Source organism: Pristiophorus japonicus, chromosome 6 (assembly GCF_044704955.1).
Source record: "Pristiophorus japonicus isolate sPriJap1 chromosome 6, sPriJap1.hap1, whole genome shotgun sequence".
In the NCBI taxonomy this organism is placed as follows: domain Eukaryota; kingdom Metazoa; phylum Chordata; class Chondrichthyes; family Pristiophoridae; genus Pristiophorus; species Pristiophorus japonicus.
This window is the reverse complement of record NC_091982.1, coordinates 255,605,174-255,626,848: the sequence shown is the minus strand read 5'-3', so window position 1 is coordinate 255,626,848 and position 21,675 is coordinate 255,605,174. Positions and strand designations below refer to the sequence as shown.

The 21,675-nt window shown below is 43.7% G+C and overlaps 1 protein-coding gene across 4 annotated transcripts in view; it reads right to left on the bottom strand.

Moving 5' to 3' along the window:
• rasa2 (RAS p21 protein activator 2) overlaps positions 1-21,675 on the bottom strand; it is a 238,845-nt gene that overhangs the window by 39,895 nt on the left and 177,275 nt on the right. For all 4 annotated transcript variants that reach the window (XM_070883864.1, XM_070883865.1, XM_070883866.1 and 1 more), the window contains 7 exons: positions 20,019-20,093; positions 19,063-19,186; positions 6,069-6,175; positions 4,967-5,053; positions 4,802-4,879; positions 3,099-3,172; positions 2,574-2,683 (listed from right to left, as the gene is read on the bottom strand). In XM_070883864.1, coding sequence (XP_070739965.1) covers positions 2,574-2,683; positions 3,099-3,172; positions 4,802-4,879; positions 4,967-5,053; positions 6,069-6,175; positions 19,063-19,186; positions 20,019-20,093 — 655 coding nt within the window. The remainder of the gene's footprint in view (positions 1-2,573; positions 2,684-3,098; positions 3,173-4,801; positions 4,880-4,966; positions 5,054-6,068; positions 6,176-19,062; positions 19,187-20,018; positions 20,094-21,675) is intronic.

Genomic DNA, 21,675 nt, shown 5'->3' with positions numbered 1-21,675 from the left:
TTTTGTAAAAAAGTGCTTTCTGATTTCACTCAAGGGCCTAGCTCTAATTTTAAGCTTATGCTCTCTTGTTCTTGATTTCCCCCACCAGAGGAAAAATTTGTATCTAACCTATCGGATCCCTTCATCATTTTAAACACCTTGATTAGATCACCTAGCAACCTCCAAAACTCAAGAGAATACAAGCCAGGTTTATATAACCTGCCCCAAAATAATTTGACCCTTTAATCCATGGTGTGATTCTGGTGAATCTGCACTGTACCCCTTCCAAGGCCAATATACAACATATCTTTCCTACGATAATATAAAAGCAAAATACTGCGGATGCTGGAATCTGAGAGAATGCTAGAAATCTCAGCGGATCAAGCAGCATCTGTGGAGGGAAAAACAGAGTTAACGTTTCAGGTCGGCGACCCTTCGTCAGAACTGCCTAATGTTCGAAAAGAGCACATTCTTAAGCACTGAAAGGGGGAGGGGAAGAATGAACAAATGCGAAGGTCTGTGATTGGGTGGAAGGCAGGAGAGATTAGAGAGACAAAAGGGATGATGGGCCAAATTGAAATGGTAATGAGAGAAGTTAGAAAAAGGTTAAACTGGATAGGGTGTGAATGGTGGTGTAATGACCAGCTGCCATTAGAGACAAAGAGAAAAAAAAACATATGAGGGGACGGAGAAGGGAATCAAAGATGGCCAGAGGTTATGCCCTGAAATTGTTGAACTCAATGTTGAGTCCAGAAGGCTGTAAAGTGGCTAAACGAAAGATGAGGTGCTGTTCCTTGAGGTTGCATTGAGCTTCATTGTATGTAGATATCAGAGTGGGAGTGGAGTGGAGAATTAAAGTGACAGGTGACCGGAAGCTCAGGGTCACTGACGGAAGGAAGTGTTCAGCAAAGCGGTCACCCAATCTACGCTTGGTCTCCCCAATGTAGAGGAGACCACATCATGAACTAGAGGAGATCATCTTTCCTACAGTTCGGTGCCCTAAACTGAACACTTATACTCCAGATGGGTTTAATCAACACTCTGTAAAACTGAAGCATAACTTCCTCCCCTTTGTATTCCAGCCTCCTTGAGATAAAGGCCAACATTCCATTAGCCTTTTTTTTTTAAAATCGCTTTTTGTGTTGGTGTATTAGCTTTTAGTAATTTGTATACATGGACATCTCTTTGCTTCTCCAAAGCTCTGAGTTTCTTACCATTAAGAAAATATACAGATTTGTCTTTCTCATATCCAAAGTGGATGACCGCCCACTTCCCCACATCAAACTCCAGCTGCCAAAGTTTTGGCCACTCAATTAATCTATGTCCATTTATAATTTCCTGCTCCCATCCACAAAACTTAGTGTGCCTTCGAACTTAGCATCTGCAAACTTCAAAAGCAAACTTTTAGTGGGTGAATTTTGTACTGAGCTTGAGGAATGTCAGTGCTAGAGAATAGAATATGTTACCACTTGATTGTTGGTATCAGTATCGAGCACCAGCAATACTGCAGTGCAGATTTACAGCAAAGCTCGATCTCCTCTATGCAATGTGCCTTTACCCCCCAGCTCGAAAGCCCTACTCCATTGCATCAACGAGATGTCTCCATTGCCCAAAAATACTTTCTCTGCGGCTTCCTTGCGCAAAGCTATTAGTGAGTGCAATTTTTTTCATCACTTAAATATATGCTCATTTTACTGAACATTATGGGCATAAATAGTGCTCCAATGACTCACAGAACAACCTGTATTTAGACATCATCATTAATATTAACTTGGAAAAAATGCCCAAAGGGTTTCAGAGTGTAGAAACAGAGTGGGCACTTGGCCTTTGTGGGAGGGTTATGAGGTGACTTAAAACTTGATCCAATAAATGCTTTTTGAGAAAGTTTTTAAAGGTGGGAAGGGGAGATGGAGGGGTCCAGGCTTCCAAAGAATAGCCCAAGGCAATATAGGAAATCGTCAACATATTTGTCAATTAAAATGGTATTAATCAACGTGCTTCAAATCTGTTCCCCAAGTGTGGACAGTTGGAATCATTTCAGTTGCACGAGAAACATGTAAACTTACTGTATATTCTTCAGCACTGCCCACCAAGCAGCAATGCATTGCTAAATTATTGTTACTTCACTTTTGATTATTTCCCTCCTTTTTAGCTCTCTCTCGACATTCCTCTCAGGAGATAGCAGGCACAATGTCATGCTCTCAAATCTCTGCCAATGGTATTCTTGCATTGTTTGGAGGCGATTACTCATAAATATCGACTTCATTGCTGCAGCACATCTAACTTCGACTCAACAACTTCCATTTTGGGTATTGAGTAGCTCAGAAAGTCATCACGTTGAAATGCTGTAAAATTATTTTGCAAACGTACTTTAAACTATAAGCAAACTATTTAATTTATAACTGATCTCCAGGGATACAAAAACAGTTTAATGTTTTATAGTTGAATTGGTATTTAAACAAGGCAAAGATTTACAATCTTGAATGAAATTTAAAGCTAGAATCATCTTCTTAGGCGGTCCCTCGAATCGAGGATGACTTTATGACATTAGCAGCTGTTGATGCTACTGATGGAAGCAAGTTTAACAGGCATACCTGACTGCTTGTGGTAAGAAATCTCTCTGTTGGTCAAACGGAGCCATCGCTTCTTAAAATTATGCACTTTACGGATTGGATTTCTTCCCTGAGCTCTTTTAATAATTTCTCTGCAAAAGAGAAACAATTTTTTTTTTTGGCTTTCATTGTCTCAAGGAGTTGATTACCTGTTGTTCAAGGATGTGACTAAAACATTTATCTCATTTGTTATCGTATCAGAACCATCCACCCCCTCGCCATGCTATCCCAGTTCAGCTATGACAATGGCAGCTACGCAACAATGTGACAAATTGCCCAGGTATATCCTATGAGGGGGGGGTTGAATTTATCTCCTTCAACTGAACTATCTCGGTTCTGTGGTCTTGATGCTATGTTTCTCATTGTTTTGTTAAGATGCCTGTTCTCACAGGCATTCATAGTTTTTGGATGCCCTCACCACTTCCACATTATGATACATTTGTTATTCAATGTGCCCTTTAATATCATAATGCTCTTCTGGTTTTAGTAACTTGCTTTAACTCTTACCCTTCTTTGAGAATAATTGGTTCATCTACACCACTGGGCTCCTTACTTTGTGCAGAAGATATTTCATCTATAAACTAAAAACAAAATATGTATTATAATTTTCAAACTATAGACAGTTTGTGAATTCATAGATTCACTACATAGTTTGAGAATATATGAGAGTTGGGAGGGAGTATTTTCATTTAAAATAAATGGCTCCTCCTGTAAATTGCGTTGATCATGAATATTCAACCAGTTCGCCGTATCCAGACAGAACGACATGAGAAACAAAGATCAGAGAACTTAACTGTGTCCAGCATATCTTCTGAATGATAAGGGAAGTGATTACTGAAAGAATTAAGAATTCAGACGATAGCACTACATTCCAATAGTGGATAATCAAGGGGTTATAGGGAGGGAGGAACTTAATACAATCACTATAGGACATTTGGAAAACCATAATGCAATCAAGCAGAGTCAGCATGGTTTTATGAAAGGGAAATCGTGTCTGACAAATTTGCGGAGTTCCTTGAGGATGTAACGAGCAGGGTGGATAAGGGGGAACCAGTGGATGTGGTGTAATTGGATTTTCAGAAGGCATTCGATAAGGTGCCACATAAAAGGTTACGGCACAAGTTAAAAGTTCACGGGGTTGGGGGTAATATATTAGCATGTATAGAGGATTGGCTAACTAACACGGGATAAATGGGTCATTTTCCGGTTGGCAAATGTTAACTAGTGGGGTGCTGCAGGGATCGGTGCTGGGGCCTCAACTATTTACCAATCTATATTAATGACATAGATGAAGGGACAGAGTGTAATGTAGCCAAGTTTGCTGATGATACAAAGACGGGCGGGAAAGCAAATTGTGAGGAAGACACAATAAATTTGCAAAGGGATAGAGGCAGACTAAGTGAGTGGGCAAAAATTTGGCAAATGGAGTACAATGTGGGAAAATGTGAGGTTATCCACTTTGGCAGAAAAAAAAATAGAAAAGCAAATTATAATTTAAATGGAGAAAAATTGCAAAGTGCTGCAATAAAGAGGGACCTGGGGGTCCTTGTGTATGAAACACAAAAAGTTAGTATGCAGGTACAGCAAGTAATCAGGAAGGCAAATGGAATGTTGGCCTTTATTACTTGTAGGAGTGTTGGACCTTAATTGAGTATCAAAACAGGAAGTTGCACATTGGGACTAATAAATTGCAAGTTTGGATGGAAATTTTTTTTTTAAATGCTGATATATGAAATAAGTCCTAGGACCAGTTTAATTAAAAGTCATTAAAAGTTTTTAAAATGTAATTTCAATGGAAGAGACTGAAAGAAGTTTCTGTGTGCGTGGCTTAGTTTTTACAGCTTTTGTGGGCATGTCTTCCTTTACGCATAAGTTGTACGCTGCGCTCCTGGGCCTTCGTGATGTAATACTCTGCAGCGCCGAAGAGCAAGTCTTTGTTCTGGGCCTCGCACAAGGTAAGTTCGTATTCTTTTTGTAGGTCGGCGGCGTTCTCCAGAGCTACACCACCAACCGCAATTTTTGGGCCAATAAAATAGAATGCTGACAATATTGACAACACAATATTACATTAAAATCAACCGTAGAATAAATTTAACTACCAAAATTCTCTGTTCGTAGGATACATCAGTCAATGAACTTTAATAGTATAATACATTTATAAAGTTTTAATTATTTTCTAATTTCTAATGAGTTTAAATGATTAAACTCACCTTTTTAACAGAATCAATACATTTTTCTTCTTGAAACAGTTTAAAAAAATCACACATATAGGATTCCTTGAAGCTTGACTGCAAATCATAACAGATTGTAAATTAGTATACAAATAAAAAGCCAAAAAAACAAAATATTTAAAGAGAGAGAGAGATGGTGCTGACCAGTTTGTTTTTCGATAAACTGCCCCAGCTTCCCAAGGTTTGGATTGTTTTAGAAATTAGGGTCAAGGCTCGAGATGTCTGAGCATCCTATAAGGAAAAGGGAGGGGTGGGAGAGAAAGAGATAAATAATTTAAATTAAACTGAATAGATAGCACCACCCGCCAGTTTTTCATGCTACAACATAGTCAAGGATGACAAGAAGCCATGTAGCAGAGAGCCTGGTCTCTCTCGTAGCACCTCAACACTCTCAACTTAGCATCCAAGTGCATTCTGAAGAGCACTACAGTTTCAATCTCTACATATCTACTACTCTACCTGGAGGATCATTCCCGACATCTATTATCTTGGGTGTTCTTGGACATCTGATTTAAGTAGACTTTTAACTACTCGCTAATTTTCAACTGTTGTACCTAATTTTTATTTTAAATGTCCTATTCATCCATTTTGGGGACTATTTGGTTAATGTGTTTCACTTGGGTACATGCTTATTATGCATATTCAACATTACATATGGTGTGAGAATTGCTCAACTTTCCTCAAAGGAAACATCTTTCATTACTTTGTAGTTTCCCTTTTCAACACTTTAAATTTGTCTTGGTGCCCATCAGTGCTGAATTTTGGATGCTTTAAAATTGAATCTAGTGCTATAATCACTAGTTCTCAAGAGTTACTACAGTAGTACTAAGTGATGTATGTTGCCTCAATGACTTGCAAGAACCTGGTCAAGATGCAATTTACCCCTAGTCCTGTCTGTAACTTTGTCAAAAAGCAATGATGTACTAAAGCCAAAGCAAAATATTGAAAATGTTGGAATGCAAATCAAGCCAGAAAATGCTGGAAACACTCAGCAGGTCAGGCAACATGTGTCATGTACTACTGTATCAATTCAGTTTCTCATGCCTCATTTCCATCTGGCATTTGCTGTTTATACAGAGTTGACTGACACAATTATTGCCTGTGCATATCCTGATCTCATTACAAGTTATCCTTAGTCTCTTACTAAATAAAAGTTAGTCAAATCAAGTCAGCTTGTTTCATTTTGTCAAGTCCTGGATTATTACATTGTTACAAAGTTATCCTGAACATATGTTACACAACTTACTGGGTGATGGGGCCGGAGATTGAAACTGTGAGGCGAGACCATTGCGACTGCGAAGAATCGAAGGAAAACAAAGCTGCTTACAGCAGAATACTTCACGTGGGGATCATCTGGGAAAACACAGATTCGTAAACAAAGGCAATTAACAGCATGCTGTCAGTGTTTGTTCATTTTTGGTGTCTGACCTGCATGAAAACCCAGCAATATATTTAAACCTCTCCAAATCAGGTTACTGAGGAATCACATCCACCTGCTGGACACTTACTCAAGTCTTGAGAGCTAAAGCACAGGTTGTCAGAGCCAAGGCAAGTGTGTGCAGGGATGGTGCTGGAGTTTAACTAGTTAAGACTGTACACCTTGGCCCCAAGTTTCCACATGATTTGCTCCTGATTTTTAGGAGCAACTGGTGTAGAACGGAGTATCTTAGAAATCGGAATTCTCGCCATTTAGTTTGCTCCAGTTCTAGTCAGTTAGAACAGTTTCACATTGGAACAGAATTTCTTTTTCAAAAGGGGGCGTGTCCGGCCACTTACGCCTGTTTTCAAAGTTTCGTCAGTGAAAACTTACTCCAAACTAACTTAGAATGGAGTAAGTGAAGATTTTTGTACGCTCGAAAAAACCTTGTCAACACTTTAGAAAATTAGGCGTAGGGAAAGGGGGGGGGGGTTTAAAAGGGAAGTTTACAAACATTAAACACTTTAGTTTTACAAATAAAGAGCCATCATCAATAATAAATGATAAATACATCAATAAATCAACCAATAAATCAATCAAAAAAAATAATAAGAAATAATTTTTTTTTTAAATCAATAAATAAAACATTTTCTGCTTACCGACTGCAGCACCGGGAGCCCTCCAACAGCGTGCTGGGATGCCCCCCCGAGTGTGTCTCTGTCAGTGTCTCTATCTCTCTGTCTGTCTGTCTGTGTATCTCTCATTCCCTGTCTGTCATTGTCTGTGTTTCTGACAGCGAGGAGGGGGGGGGGAGCAGGGGGAAGTGAAGGAGATGGGAGGGGGGGGGTGAAGGAGATTGGGGGGGGGGGGTGAAGGAGATGAGGGGGGGGTGAAGGAGATGAGGGGGGGGGTGAAGGAGATGAGGGGGGGGTGAAGGAGATGAGGGGGGGGTGAAGGAGATGAGGGGGGGGTGAAGGAGATGAGGGGGGGGTGAAGGAGATGAGGGGGGGGTGAAGGAGATGAGGGGGGGGTGAAGGAGATGAGGGGGGGGGTGAAGGAGATGAGGGGGGGGGTGAAGGAGATGGGGGGGGGTGAAGGAGATGAGGGGGGGGTGAAGGAGATGAGGGGGGGGTGAAGGAGATGAGGGGGGGGTGAAGGAGATGAGGGGGGGGTGAAGGAGATGAGGGGGGGGTGAAGGAGATGAGGGGGGGGTGAAGGAGATGAGGGGGGGGTGAAGGAGATGAGGGGGGGGTGAAGGAGATGATGGGGGGGGTGAAGGAGATGATGGGGGGGTGAAGGTGATGAGGGGGGGTGAAGGAGATGGGGGGGGGAGGTGAAGGAGATGGGGGGGGGAGGTGAAGGAGATGGGGGGGGGAGGTGAAGGAGATGGGGGGGGGAGGTGAAGGAGATGGGGGGGGAGGTGAAGGAGATGGGGGGGCTGAAGGAGATGGGGGGGGTGAAGGAGATGGGGGGGGTGAAGGAGATGGGAAGCGGGAGTCGAGTCGGGTCGGCAGGAAGCAGGAGCTGGCCGTGGGAGGAGCCTTATTCACGCAGCCCCAGTGAGGCCATTGGGCCAGGGCTAGGGGCTGCATGCTTCGGGCCCCTCCCACACAGTTTCGGGCGCCTGGAGCTACTGCACTTGCGTGCCCACTGTAGCGCGCATGTGCAGAGGTTCCGGCACTGTTTTCAGCGCAGGGACCTGGCTCCGCCCCCAACAGCTCCTGCTGCGCTGCGCCGAGGGCCAGAGGACCTGCAGGGAGGTGGAGAATACGGAGGTTTTTTTTTTAGGCGCACTTTGTGGCAGGAAAAACGGGAGTCCAGGTCAGGACTGCGCCGTTCTAGGCGCAGCTCAAAACTTGGGCCCATGATCAGAGTTGCTTCCTGCTGCTTGTCTAGAAAGGACTAAGCTTCCCCACTATGGCATTGGCTTGCAGAGTTATCAGGAAATTACAGCACCCCAATTAACAACCTCTGAACACCTTTTAGAAAGAATTAACTTGCATTGAAATAGCATCTTTCACGTCCTCAGGACATCCAAAACTGCTTTACGCCTAGTGAATTATTTGAAGTGTGATCGCTGTTGCTTTGTAGGCAAATGCAGCAGCCAGTTTGCACATAGCAAGGTCAGACAAACAGCAATGTGACGATTGACCAGTTAATCAGTTTCTGGTGCTGTTGACTGACCAGGACACCAGAATACACTTGCTCTTCAAATAGTGCCGCCAGATCCTTGATGTTCACCTGAGCAGGCAGACAGGTTTAATATCTCATTCAAAAGACAGTGGGCCAAAAATTGCGGTCGGAGGCTTCCCGCGGGCAGATTCCTCCGACCAAAAGAAAATCCAAATGTACCCGGTGGTCTCGCTCCAACCAACACTTCGGGTCCGAGGCCCAGCTGTGCAGCCCAGCGCAGAGGCCCACTCATCCCAGGAGCGCAAGTACTTCCTGGGATCATGTGGACCTGGACCACCAATCATAATGTAGTATTTTCATTGATAGTAATGGGAGCTCTTTGAGCTTCCATTACGATCATTGAGAATACCCCTAAAAATAAATAAAACACAAACATAAATTTAAAAAACGTATTTAAAAAAAATAGAAATTGCATTAAATTAAGTGAGAAAAAATAATTTTTTTGAAATTAGAAAAATGTTTTAAGTGGTTAAAAAATAAACTTACTTTCATAGGCAGGTTTTTTTAAAATATAAAAATAATAAAAATCTATTAAAATGTTTACACAGGTAAAAGCAGGCCTTGGGCTTGCTATTACCAGGCACAAGAGTTTGAAAGGTATTCGCTGGGCAAGAGTACTCCCTCAGTACTGCACTGAAAGATTAAGTGTGAACTCATAACCTTCTGACTCAGAGACAAGACTTAAATGACTGAGCTAAAGCCAACACTTTTCTGTCACTAACAGAGTGGGCTGGATTTTGCTCTCAGCGGTGAGCAAATGGCGGCAGCCATTCATTACACTTGCAGACTTTCGATGGGATTTTGCACTGGAAATGCAAAGCCATTTCGGCACAGCACCCTCGACAGGGGATCTGGGACCTGTGTGAACAGGCCAAGCAACTATGTATCGCCTTAACCATTCAGATTAAAGAATCCTTACACGCTCTCTGAACCAGGAAGTGTCAGTTAGAATATTTAATACAATGTCAAATCAGGTACAGGCAGCAAAATAAAAAGGGGAAAATGAAGATGGGATTAAGAGAGAAAGATACCGAAAGAAAAGGTAAAATGTTCTGTTTTCTGTTCATTAGCCAATCCTCTATCCATGCTAATATATTACCCCCAATCCCGTGAACTTTTATCTTGGGCAGTAACCTTTTATATGGCACCTTGTTAAAGGCACTACATAAATATAAGTTGATGTTGTTGTGGTTGATCCATCCAGGGTATATTTTCTTAAAAAATAAAGTTTGTTTGTTTTTTCTCAAGTGTTGGTTAGTCAACTCTTTGCAGCTATATCTGTTTACAAAAGAGAACTACGCTGTTTTTTGAGGAGCAAAGGTTTCACACAGAACTCATTCTTTTAAATTATTTGTTTAAAATAATATCAATGGATGTGCAAAAAGGACGGAGATAGCTCCAGTTGAAGAGGTAGCACTAGTAGGTCTGATGGGCTGAATGGCCTCTTCCCATTTTATAATTTCTGATTTTTAAAAAAAAAGTCAGCTCAAATTCTAGTTTGACAGACATAACTTGTCCTTAACAAATCTGTGCTGGCTGTCCTCAAATAACATGCATTTCTAAATGCTTACTAACTTCATCTCGAAATATGGATTCTAAGAATTTGCAAAGGATGCGGAGAAAAGACATTTTAAAAACAACACACGTGGGATGTTACAAAATAGCTTGGCTGTTCTTTTTAATCCTAGTGGGATATGGGTGTTGCTGGCAAGACCAGCATTTATTGCCCATCCCTGGTTGCCCTTGAGGAGGGAGCAGTGAGCCACCTTCTTGAACCACTGCTGTCCTTATGGTGAAGATACCCCCAGTGCTGTTGGGGAGGGAGTTCCAGGATTCTGATCCAGCAACGATGAAGGAACAGTGATATATTTCCAAGTTCGGATGGTGTGTAACTTGGGGGGGAACTTGCAGATGCCGGCTGCCTTATCCTTCTAGGCAGTAGACGTGCTGTCGAAGAAGCCTTGGCGAGTTGCTGCAGCGCATCAAATAGATGGTACACACCGCAGCCACAGTGTGCCAGTGGTGGTGGGAGTGAATGTTTAAGATGGTAGATGGGTTGCTTTGTCCTGGATGATGTCAAGATTCTTGAGTGTTGTTGGAGCTGCACTCATCCAGGCAAGTGGAGAGTATTCCATCACAATCCTGACTTGTGCCTTGTATATGGTGGAAAAGCTTTGGGGAGTCAGGAGGTGAGACACTCGCCACAGAATACCCAGCCTCTGACCAGCTCTTGTTGACACAGTATTTATGTAGCCAGTCGAGTTGAGTTTCTTGTCAATGGTGACCCCCCAGGATGTGGATGTTGGGGGATTTGGCTACTGTAATGCCGGTGAATGTCAAAGGGCGGTGGTTAGACTCTCGCTTGTTGGAGATAGTCATTGTGTGGCACGAATGTTACTTTCCACTTATCAGCCCAAGCCTGAATGTTGTCCAGGTCTTGCTGCATGCGGACACGGACAGCTTCATTATCGGGGGAGTTGCGAATGGAATGGAACACTGTGCAATCATCAGCGAACATCCCCACTTCTGACCTGATGATGGAGGGAAGGTCATTGATGAAGCAGCTGAAGATGGTTGAGCCTCGGACACTGCCCTGAGGAACTACTGCAGTGATGTCTGATCTCCAACAACCGCAGCCATCTTCCTTTGTGCTAGGTATGACTCCAGCCAGTGGGGAGCTTTCCCCGATTCCCATTGACTTCAATTTTACTATCGCTCCTTCTTGCCACACTCAGTCAAATGCTGCCCTGATGTCAAAGACGGTGACTCTCACCTCACCTTTGGAATTCAGCTCTTTTGTCCATGTTTCGACCAAGGCTGCAACAAGGTCTTGAGCCGAGTGCTCTTGGTGGAACCCAAACTGAGCAGGTTATTGATAAGTGCCGCTTACTGTCAATGACACCTTCCATCACTTTGCTGATAATTGGGAGCAGACTGATGGGGTAGTAATGGGCCGGTTTGGATTTGCTCTGCTTTTTGTGAACAGGCAATTTTTCACTTTCTCAGGTAGCTGCCAGTGTTGTAGCTGTACTGGAACAACTTGGCTAGAGGCGCGGCTAGTTCTGGAGCAAAAGTCTTCAGCACAACAGCATGGATGTTTTCAGGACCCAAAGCCTTTGCTGTATCCAATGCGTTCAGCCATTTCTTGATATCACGTGGAGTGAATCGAATTGGCTGAAGACTGGCTGCTGTGTTGGTGGGGACATCAGGAGGTGGCCAATATGGATCATCCACTCTGGCACTTCTGGCTGAAGATGGTTACAAATGCTTCAGTTTTGTCTTTTGCACTAGCAAGCTGGGCTCTGCCATCATTGATGAAGGAGAAATCCATGGAGCCTCCTCCTCCCATTAGTTGTTTAATTGTCCACCATTCACGACAGGATATGGCAGGACTGTAGAGCTTTGATCTGCTTCGTTTATTGTGGAATCGCTTAGCTGTCTCTATGGCATGCTGCTTTCACTGTTCAGCATGCATGTAGTCCTGTGTTGCAGCTTCCCCAGGTTGATGCATCATTTTTAGGTACGCCTGGTTCTGCTCCTGGCATGCTCTTCTGCACTGCTCAATGAACCAGATTGGACCCCTAGCTTGATGCTAATGGTAGAGTGAGGGATATGCCGGGCCATGAGGTTACAGACTGTGGTGGAATACAATTCTGCTGCTGCTGATGGCCCACAGCACTTCATAGATGACCAATTTTGAGCTGCTAGATCTGTTCTGAATCTATCCCATTAAGCACTGTGGCAGTGCCACACATGATGGAGAGTGTCCTCAGTGTCAAGATGTGTCTTTGCCTCCACAAGGACTGTGTGGTGGTCACTGCTACCAATGCTGTCAGACGGATGCATCTGCTACAGCTAGATGGTGAAGACGAGGTCAAGTAGATTTTTCCCCTCGTGTTAATTCTCTCGCCACCTGCTGCAGGCCCAGTCTGACAGCTCGGTCATTCAGGACTCAGCCAGCTCAGTCAGTATTGGTACTACCGAGCCATTCTTGGTGATGGGACATTGAAGTCCCCCACTCAGAATACATTCTGGGAGGAAAAGCAATGGGTGAGGACACAAAAACCTGCAAAAAGACATCGACAGGCTAAGTGAGTGGGCAAAAATTTGGCAGATGGAGTATAATGTTGGAAAGTGTGAGGTCATGTACTTCGACAGAGAGAAAAAAAAATCGAAGAGCAAGTTATTATTTAAATGGAGAAAAATTGCATAGTGCTGCAATACAGCAGGACCTAGGGGTCCTGGTGCATGAAACACAGAATGTTAGTATGCAGGTTCAGCAAGTGTTCAGGAAGTCCAATGGGGAAGGGGATGGAATATAAGGGGATGGAATATAAAAGCAAGGAAGTCTTGCTACACAGTTATACAGGGTATCGGTGAGGCCACACCTGGATTACTGCGTATAGTTTTGGTTTCCATATTTAAGAAAAGATATACTTGCTTTGGAGGCAGTTCAGAGAAGGTTCACTCGGTTGATTCCGGGGATGAGGGGGTTGACTTATGAGGAAAGGTTGAGTAGGTTGGGCCTCTACGCATTGGAATTCAGAAGAATGAGAGATGATCTTATTGAAATGTATAAGATTGAGTGGACTTGACAGGGTGGATGCAGAGAGGATGTTTCCACTGATGGGGGAGACTAGAACTAGAGGGCATAATCTTAGAATAAGGGGCCGCCCATTTAAAACTGAGATGAGGAGAAATTTCTTCTCCCAGAGGGTTGTAAATCTGTGCAACTCGCTGCCTCAGAGAGCTGTGGAAGCTGGATCATTGAATAAATTTAAGACAGAGATAGACAGTTTCTTAACCAATAAGGGGTTATGGGGAGCGGGCAGGGAAGTGGACCCAAGTCCATGATCGGATCAGCCATGATCATATTGAGCGGTGGAGCAGGCTTGAGGGGCCGTATGACCCACTCCTGCTCCTATTTCTTATGTGCTTATGTATGCCCTTGCTATCCTCAGTGATGTTCAACATGGAGAAGTACTGATTCATCAGCTGAGGGAAGGTGATAGGTGGTAATAAGCAGGAGGTTTCCTTGCCCATGCTTGACCTGAATCCATGAGATTTCATGAGGTCTGGACTTAATGTCGAGGACTCTCAGAGCCACCCCCTCCTGACCGTATACCACTGTGCTGCCACCTCTGGGGGTATGCCCTGCCGATGGGACAGGACATATGCATGGCAACTGGTTGGGAAGAGAGAAACAGTGACTCAATTGGTTCCACCTAATGAAATGGGATTACTGGTAGGAAGTCAAGGGAAGGAAGCCAACTGTACATGAAGAAATACTGCCAGGACTTTTCTATTCCTTTCAAAGATTTTTTTTTTTCCAAGTTTCCCCAAGTGAGAAATGTTTAATTGCTGGGACTCTGGTTTAATTTTGCATCATAAATTCTTTCAATTTAAGCGTTTTAGGGTATCCGGAGGTCGTGAAAGGCGCTATTTCAATGCAAGTTATTTCCTTTTTCAAACTCAGTAAATCTAGGCGAACTCATACTCATTTGAAATAATAGGGCTTGAAAATGTCCCCATAACTTTGTGGCCAAGGTTTTCTGCTCCTGCATTAGTCAGCCTATAATCTTCTGACAATTAGAATAAATGGACAGAAGCGGGCGAGTGAAAAAGCAGAAAACCACTGGCCCTGAATTTGCGGTCAGAGGTGTACCTCCGGAGTACGCCTCCGACCTGATAAAAAAAATTCACACTTAACTTCAGGCTCCCGGGCTTGGGACTTCGGGTCCTGAGCTTACAGGCATACACCTGCGTAAAGGCCCACAGATCCCAGGGACTCGGGCAGTTCGGAATCGTCCCTGGGATCACGTGGGCCAAGTCCTCCAATCAGAAAGGAGGATTCCTCATCATACTTATGGGGATTCCATTTATGAACAGAACCCGATTTAGCATATGAGGAATACCCAAATAATTAAATAATTTAGACAACTGGAATAAAAATAACTTTTCAATTTAATTAAGTCGCTTCAATAAAGCATATACAATTAAAAAAAATTGGAAAAATCATTTTAAATATTTCAATCAGGGCCAAAATTTACATAAACGAATTTTAAATGTTTGTGCATGTTTTTTTTTTAAAAAGTTAAGTTTGATATTTACCCTCCTGGCAAAAGGGTTTCGTCGCCATTTGCTGGGCAGTATTTAGGCAAATAGCCCTACTCTGCGCCAGCAAAAGTGATTTTCGGGTACGTGCGGATGATCTGTCAAGATGAACATTGACAAATCGCAAGTTCTGGGTTTTCGAGCATTCGGAAACTTGCAGGGCCTTTTTGCTGGCTTACAACAGCGTACGCTGAGCGCACGCCATCGTCAAGGTGCAAAATCTGAGACAATTAATTAAACTGATGAGAAATTTCAGAAAAGCTTTTGACTGCAGGTATGGGTACTCAACAAGGCAGTTGGATCCTGCATAGCAGATCCTTTGATACATTGTGTCGTGGCATATATCAACGGGTTACTGCATAACCAAACCTAAAATGGAAGTATTCTGGATCGTGGACACCAGAATGCAAACAGAAAATAAAATCCATCGCATGAGTTTCTCAAATGATAGGCTACACCGCCATCCAGTGGTTAAAAAGTACAATGCATATATAAACAATTAGCACAACTCGGGCCCCAACTAAGGCTTTGGTCAAGTGCAAGGGTGAAATAATTACCCAAGCAGAGAGAGTTACCATGTGGAGTACCTCCCCCTCCATTTTACTTAATTTTCTTGCTGGGGATCAAAGACTACCATTATTTCCCATTCACTAATTGAATTTATCCATTTACCATAAACAACTTGTATTTATATAGCGCCTTTAACGTAGGGAAATGTCCCAAGGCGCTTCACAGGAGCATTGTGAGATTTAAAAAATTTGACCGAGCCGCATAAGGAGAAATTAGGGCAGGTGATCAAAAGCTTAGTCAAAGAGGTAGGTTTTAAGGAGTTTCTTGGAGAAAAGAGGGGTAGAGAATCGGAGAGGTTTCGGCAGGGAGTTCCAGAGCTTGGGGCCTCGACAACACCAATGATTCAGCGATTATAATCAGGGATGCTCAAGAGGGCAGAATTAGAGAAGCGCAGATATCTCGGGCGGGGGTGGGGAGGGGGTCTGGCGCTGAAGGGCGTAACAGAGATAGGGAGGGGCGAGACCATGGAGGGATTTGAAAACAAGGATGAGAGTTTTGAAATCGAGGCATTGCTTAACCAGAAGCCAATGTAGGTCAGTGAGCACAGGGGTGATGGGTGAGCAGGACTTGGTGCGAGTTAGGACACGGGCAGCCGAGTTTTGGATCACCTCTATTGGAATAGTCAAGTCTAGAGGTAACAAAGGCATGGATGAGGGCTTCAGCAGCGGATGAGCTGAGGCAAGGACAGAGAGGGATGATATTACAGAAGTGGAAATAGACGGTCTTAGTTATGTTGCGGATATGTGGTCGAAAGCTCATTTCAAGGTCAAATATGACACCAAGGTTGCGAACAGTCTGGATCAGCCTCAGACAGAAGTTTGGGAGAGGGATGGTGTCAGTGGCTAGGGAACGGGATTGTGACAGGAACCGAAAACAATGGCTTTAGTTTTCCCAATATTCAATTGGAGAAAATTTCTGCTCATGCAGAACCGGATACTGGATAAGCAATCTGACAATTTAGAGACCATGGCAAGGTCGAGGGAAGTGGTAGTGAGGTAAGAGCTGGGTGTCATCAGAGTACAGTGGAAACTGACGCTGTGTTTATAGATGCTGTCGCCAAAAGGCAACACGTAGATGAGAAATGGGGGGGGGGGCTGGGGGGGGAGCCAAGGATAGATCATTGGGGACACAGAGGTAACGATGCGGGGGGTGGGAAGAGAAGCCGTTGCAGGTGATTCTCTAGCTTCGATTAGATAGATAAGAATGGAACCAGGCGAGTGCAGTCCCATCTAGCCTAAAATCAAAATATGTAACGTTTAGTGTAAACAGTCATCATCGTAGGCAGTCCTTCAGAATCGAGGAAGACTTGCTTCCACTCCTAGCATGAGTTCTTAGGTGACTGTACAGTCCAATACGAGAACCATAGTCTCTGTCACGGGTGGGACAGACTGTGGTTGAAGGAAAGGGTGGGCGGGGAGTCTGGTTTGTCGCACGCTCCTTCCGCTGCTTGATTTCTGCATGTTCTCGGCGACGAGACTCGAGGAGCTCAGCACCTTACCAGATGCACTTCCTCCACTTAGGGCGGTCTTTGGCCAGGGACTCCCAGATGTCAGGGGGATGTCACACTTTTATCAGGGAGGCTTTGACACCCATAAATATAACATACACAAAATGCTCATGGGATGAATTCAATAAGAAGCTATGTATGACATCGAGAGGCAAAGTGGAGCAGGCATCAGCAGCTCACTCTGTGCCTGCAGATGATGGCACTGAGGGGCACCATGGAAATCAGGGTAGAACCTCAAAGGACTCTGGAAGCAACAGTTTGGGGTTGGGTCAGGGCTTGGATCCAAAGTAAATGCTCAACTGCTACATCCTCCGGAGGAAGAACTGCAAAGGATGCACAGAATACTGAACCCTTTTTGCCATAATCCTTCATTCTCCAGTAGGCATCTCCTTTCCACTGGGAATGCAATAAAGACCGAGCAAACATAGGTGTCAGCCACCTGCTTGAAGTAGAAACGAACAGCAGACTGGCTTATCTGACAGATGTCTCCTGTGGTAGCCCTGGAAAGATCCTGCTGCATTGAAGCTTAATGCTGTGGTAACTTTCACAGATATAGAAAGATGCATCCTAGTCCCTAAAGTTGTTCAAAAATCAGTAAGCAGCAAGTGTCACAACTGAGTTAATGCTTTTGCAGTGAAATAGCAAAGCCAACGACAGGTTTCCTCTGACATGGGGTGGGGGTTTGGAACTTAGCCTGAAAAGGTGGTAGATGCAGAAACCCTCATCGCATTTAAAAGGTGCATGGATGTGCACGTGAAGTGCCTTAACCTACAGGGCTATGAACCAAGAGGTGGAAAGTGGGATTAGGCCGGATAGCTCTCTTTTGGCCAGCACAGACAAGATAGGCTGAATGGCTTCCTTCTGTGCCATACATTTCTCTGATTCTATGACACCCCACACAGGAATGAAAAGGTCTTTGTGATAGAGAATTCAAGCTCTGCAGCCTGGCTGCAGTTTTGAGAAAACACAGACCACATTGCATTAAGTCATCAATCAACTTGACATTTTAGGACCTTTGGTAGCGAGCCAATTAACGGTTAACAGACTATTAATTGAGCCAATAAGGTCAAAGAAGGCACGTTCTTTTCTGTAAACTGAGTCAGGTATAAGTACAGCCATTTTGGCCATGCGTTCTCAGAAGGACAAAGGCCTGGCTTAAAGCCAGAAGCTTGTTGCTGCTGCCAGAATAAAATTACATTAAAACTACAACCGGAGTTCGTATTTCATTGGAAATTAAGAGATCTAACAATTTGTAAGCACAGGTCTTTGGGTACTTAAGGCAGTGAGCATACCTACTGAGGTATGGCACGTGAAGAACTTGCAACCTTATGAATTGCTTCTCCTTAGCCAATTCATGTAGCACAATAGGAATACCAAAAATGATTCCCATCCGCTCAGCCTTGTTAACCACAACTTGTTATGCAGCAGTAAATGCCAAGACTCCAGAAAGATGTGTTACAGAAAATGTAAGATTTCAGCAAAAAGAGAAGGAAATAAAAATACGCAAGATGTTGAATGCCTAAGTAAATGTTCATCAAAAAAACTAGACTCAATGTTCAATGAAACAGCTTTAAGAGACACTCCCAAAGCAGGCAAGGACCATTTTCGTGTCACATAGCCATTTTATATGGGTGAGGAGCTTGTCAGCAAGTGGAGGTTCACCAGAAGTTGTGAAATTCAGCGTGTGACTTCATCGGTCCAAGCATGTCAATTAAGTGAGGTTCACACAGGTGTGTAACACAGTATCATTCAGTCCCTCAAAATCGGCAATTGGAAAATTGTGTGTGCTGTAAAGTGAGCGCACAAGGTAATGGGCCTGATTTTCTGTCACCAATTAGGCTTCTCTCTATCAGGCTTAACAGCTCAAAATCTTAGATATACAGGTGCAGCGTTGAGAATGCGGAGTTCCAGAATCCGGGACAATCGGTGGCACGGTCGTCCGGAATCCGTAAAATATTCCGGAATCCGGATCTGACGACCTCGGGACCCCACCGCTGCCCGACCTCGGGACCTCTTCGCCGGCCCGCCCGAACACCTCCTCGGCAGGACCTCGCCCGATGACAACCTCCTCGGCGGGTCCGACAGCCCGAACCCCTCCTCGGCGGGAATTCCCCCCTTCCCCCACACCTTTCTGATGTTCCGAAATCTGGAAATACCCCAACCTGAGCTCGGGTGTTTCCGAATTAATGACGTTAGAAAGCAAATCGAAAGTCCGGAAAAGCCCGGAATCCGGAATGGCCTTGGAGTTTAGGTGCTGCACCTGCATAGTGACAATACTATTTTAATTGCTCCATCACTACAGAACAATTAGATACAATGCAGAGGAGTTCAGTTTTAATTTTCAACCATGAATCTGTTCCATTATATTTTGTTTCACAAAAACATTTTTGGCAAAAAAATTGAATAGTTTGAAATATCATTATGACTTTCACCTCTTACCTGGAAATTGCTTCCTTGCCAATTTTTGTAGCGAATTAAACACCTCGCACATTAGGGTGGGACAACTCATACTGGACTGTACAATCACACTGAACACTCTTTCAACATACTGGCGAAGGTTCTCCTGCAAATTTGAAAATAAATTGAATTAGGAAGAGTCACATTTGCATTAAGAGCGGAAGCTAAATTCACAACATAATAGAAGGGATTCCCCTCAGGCTAATAACGGAAATTGGTATATAAACAAGATGCCCAGATTATTGCTCTGAATTTTGAATGCTCTGCCTTTCCACTTGCCCTCTCCAGTTGCACTCACCTCTGCAAGTCCTGCTATCAATATCGCCTGGTATTTAGCTGGCTGATCCAACAACAGACCTGCTGGCTCACACCTCTGCCATGTACCCGTGACTCATCACAGAGTACTGGTCAAAAGTTTTTGCCCGCTGCTAACCATGGACCCTCAGCAACAGAAGGAAGTACTAAAAACAGTATGCGCTCACCTCCAGCTATTTCATTGGCAACCTCCGCAGCACCGTCAGTGAAGCTGCGGAATGATTACTGCTGGAGATGAGTGCATACGGCCTTGAGCACTTCCCTCTGTAGTTAGGGACAATGGCTAGAACCAGAGGAATATATTTAATTCCGTTCTCTTGGTCTGTGACATGTCTGTTGGTTTCAGTTGCAGGAGAGATTGTGGGATTGTAGTTTGTTAGCAGATTCGTTGATAGCAGTATTTGTCTCCTGCCAGCAAAATTCAAGATCTGCACTTTTCTTGTTGCAGGTTATCAAAAAATGAGTAATGGGAGTGCGGCTAATGGAGGTGCCATTGCATTAAGTTTAAAACAGTACACTAAAATCAGTTGATTAAGACAGTTTTACGGTAAGTTATAAAACTAGTTTCTCCACTCCATACAAGCTAAATTAAAAATTGAAGCAATTGCTGACAATGTACATACCTTATTCACCTCAACATTATCACCTTCCTTTAGCTTTATAGGATCAATCTCACAGGTTTTGCAGGAGTCACAAATCTAAACAAACAAAATTCACAATTAACCTCTAGTGAGGATAATATTAATATTCTTAAACAATACATTTTACTAGCCAAATTAAATAGTCGTCTTTTTTTACTTGTGGACTCAAATTGGGGGTTATTGCTGGAGGAAACAGTTACATTTGTTGGCAGTAGTGTTGGTGCTGCTGCCCTCTCTGGATGTGGAGAGTGGGTCTCTTTAGCTGCTCAGGAAGCAGGGTCATGTTACTCCAGTGGAGGGCCGATTTATGTGCTCCATTTCCCAGGGACTTCCTGAATCTCTAAAAGCTGTATTATTGAATAATTGTTGGTCACAACTGACCCCTCAGTCAAATGAATATCTTCCACTGTGTCATCACAGCAGCATGTTACAACAGACATGTGGTTCCCCAAATACAAGGACAAGTGAGGAAGGAGTTTAGTGGAAGTCAGAAAGTTTGGTCATTTGAAATAAATATTTTGATATAAAATGGCAAACAAAAAGTACCATCTGCTCAATGAGCAATACTGCTGACAGGTAGCTCAGGATGGGGAGATGGTGATGCCTCAGAGTGTTATCTTGCTTGGCAACGAGTTGAGCACAGACTCTTGGCCCATGCCTCAGAACACATTTGCACAGCAAACGAAAATGTGCATTTGGCATATGTCTCTCGCCCAATATCAGTTGTAGGAAAAAAAATCCAGGACTGAGAGCACATAACAACTATAGAACTATTGATTCTAAACCAGATTGCAACAATATCAAATTATTTAAAAAGGAACATCTGCCTAATGAGAAAGAGGCAAACAAAGAGAGACAGTAATTAGACATAGCACATGTAATAGGGGGGAAAAAAAATGGAAAACAAATAGACATTAGAGGGGAAAAAACTTAGCGTGTAGTACCTTTAACGTCTTAAAAAACATTCCAAGGCCCGTCACAGGAGCGTTAGACAATATGTGACACTGAGCCACGTAAAAAGATTTTAGAACAGGTGACCAAAAGTTTGGTCAGCGGTAGGTTTTCATGACAGTCTTAAAAGGATGAGAGATAGGTAGTCAGAGTGGTTTGGGGAAGGAATTCCAGAGCTTGGGGCCTCGGAACCTGAAGACTTGACCACCAAATGTGGGGCGATGGAAATCAGGGACGCACAAGAGGCCTGAATTGGAGGAACGCAAACAGCTTAGAGGGTTGTGAGACTGGAGGAGGTTACAGACATGAGGGGGCGAGACAATGGAGAGATTTGAATATTCGGATAAGAATTTTAATTTCAAGGCATTTTCCGGACCGAGAGCCAATGTAAGTCAGCGAGCACAGGGGTGATGGGTGAAGGGGCAGCTGAGTTTTGGATGAATTGAAGTTTAGAAGGTGTAGGTGGGAGGCCAAACATTGGAGGTAACAAAAGCAAATATACCTCAATGGTTGATCCCCTGTGCAATTGCTCATTTGTTCTATAGTTTGAGTAGCAGGTGAGCTGACAGGGACAGAGACAGGTGATGTTACGGAGGTGGAAGTAGGCGGTACTGGTGATGGAGAGCTCCGCTCAGGGTCAAATAGGTTGCGAACAGTCTGGTTCAGCCTCAAAAAGTGAGTTGGTTGC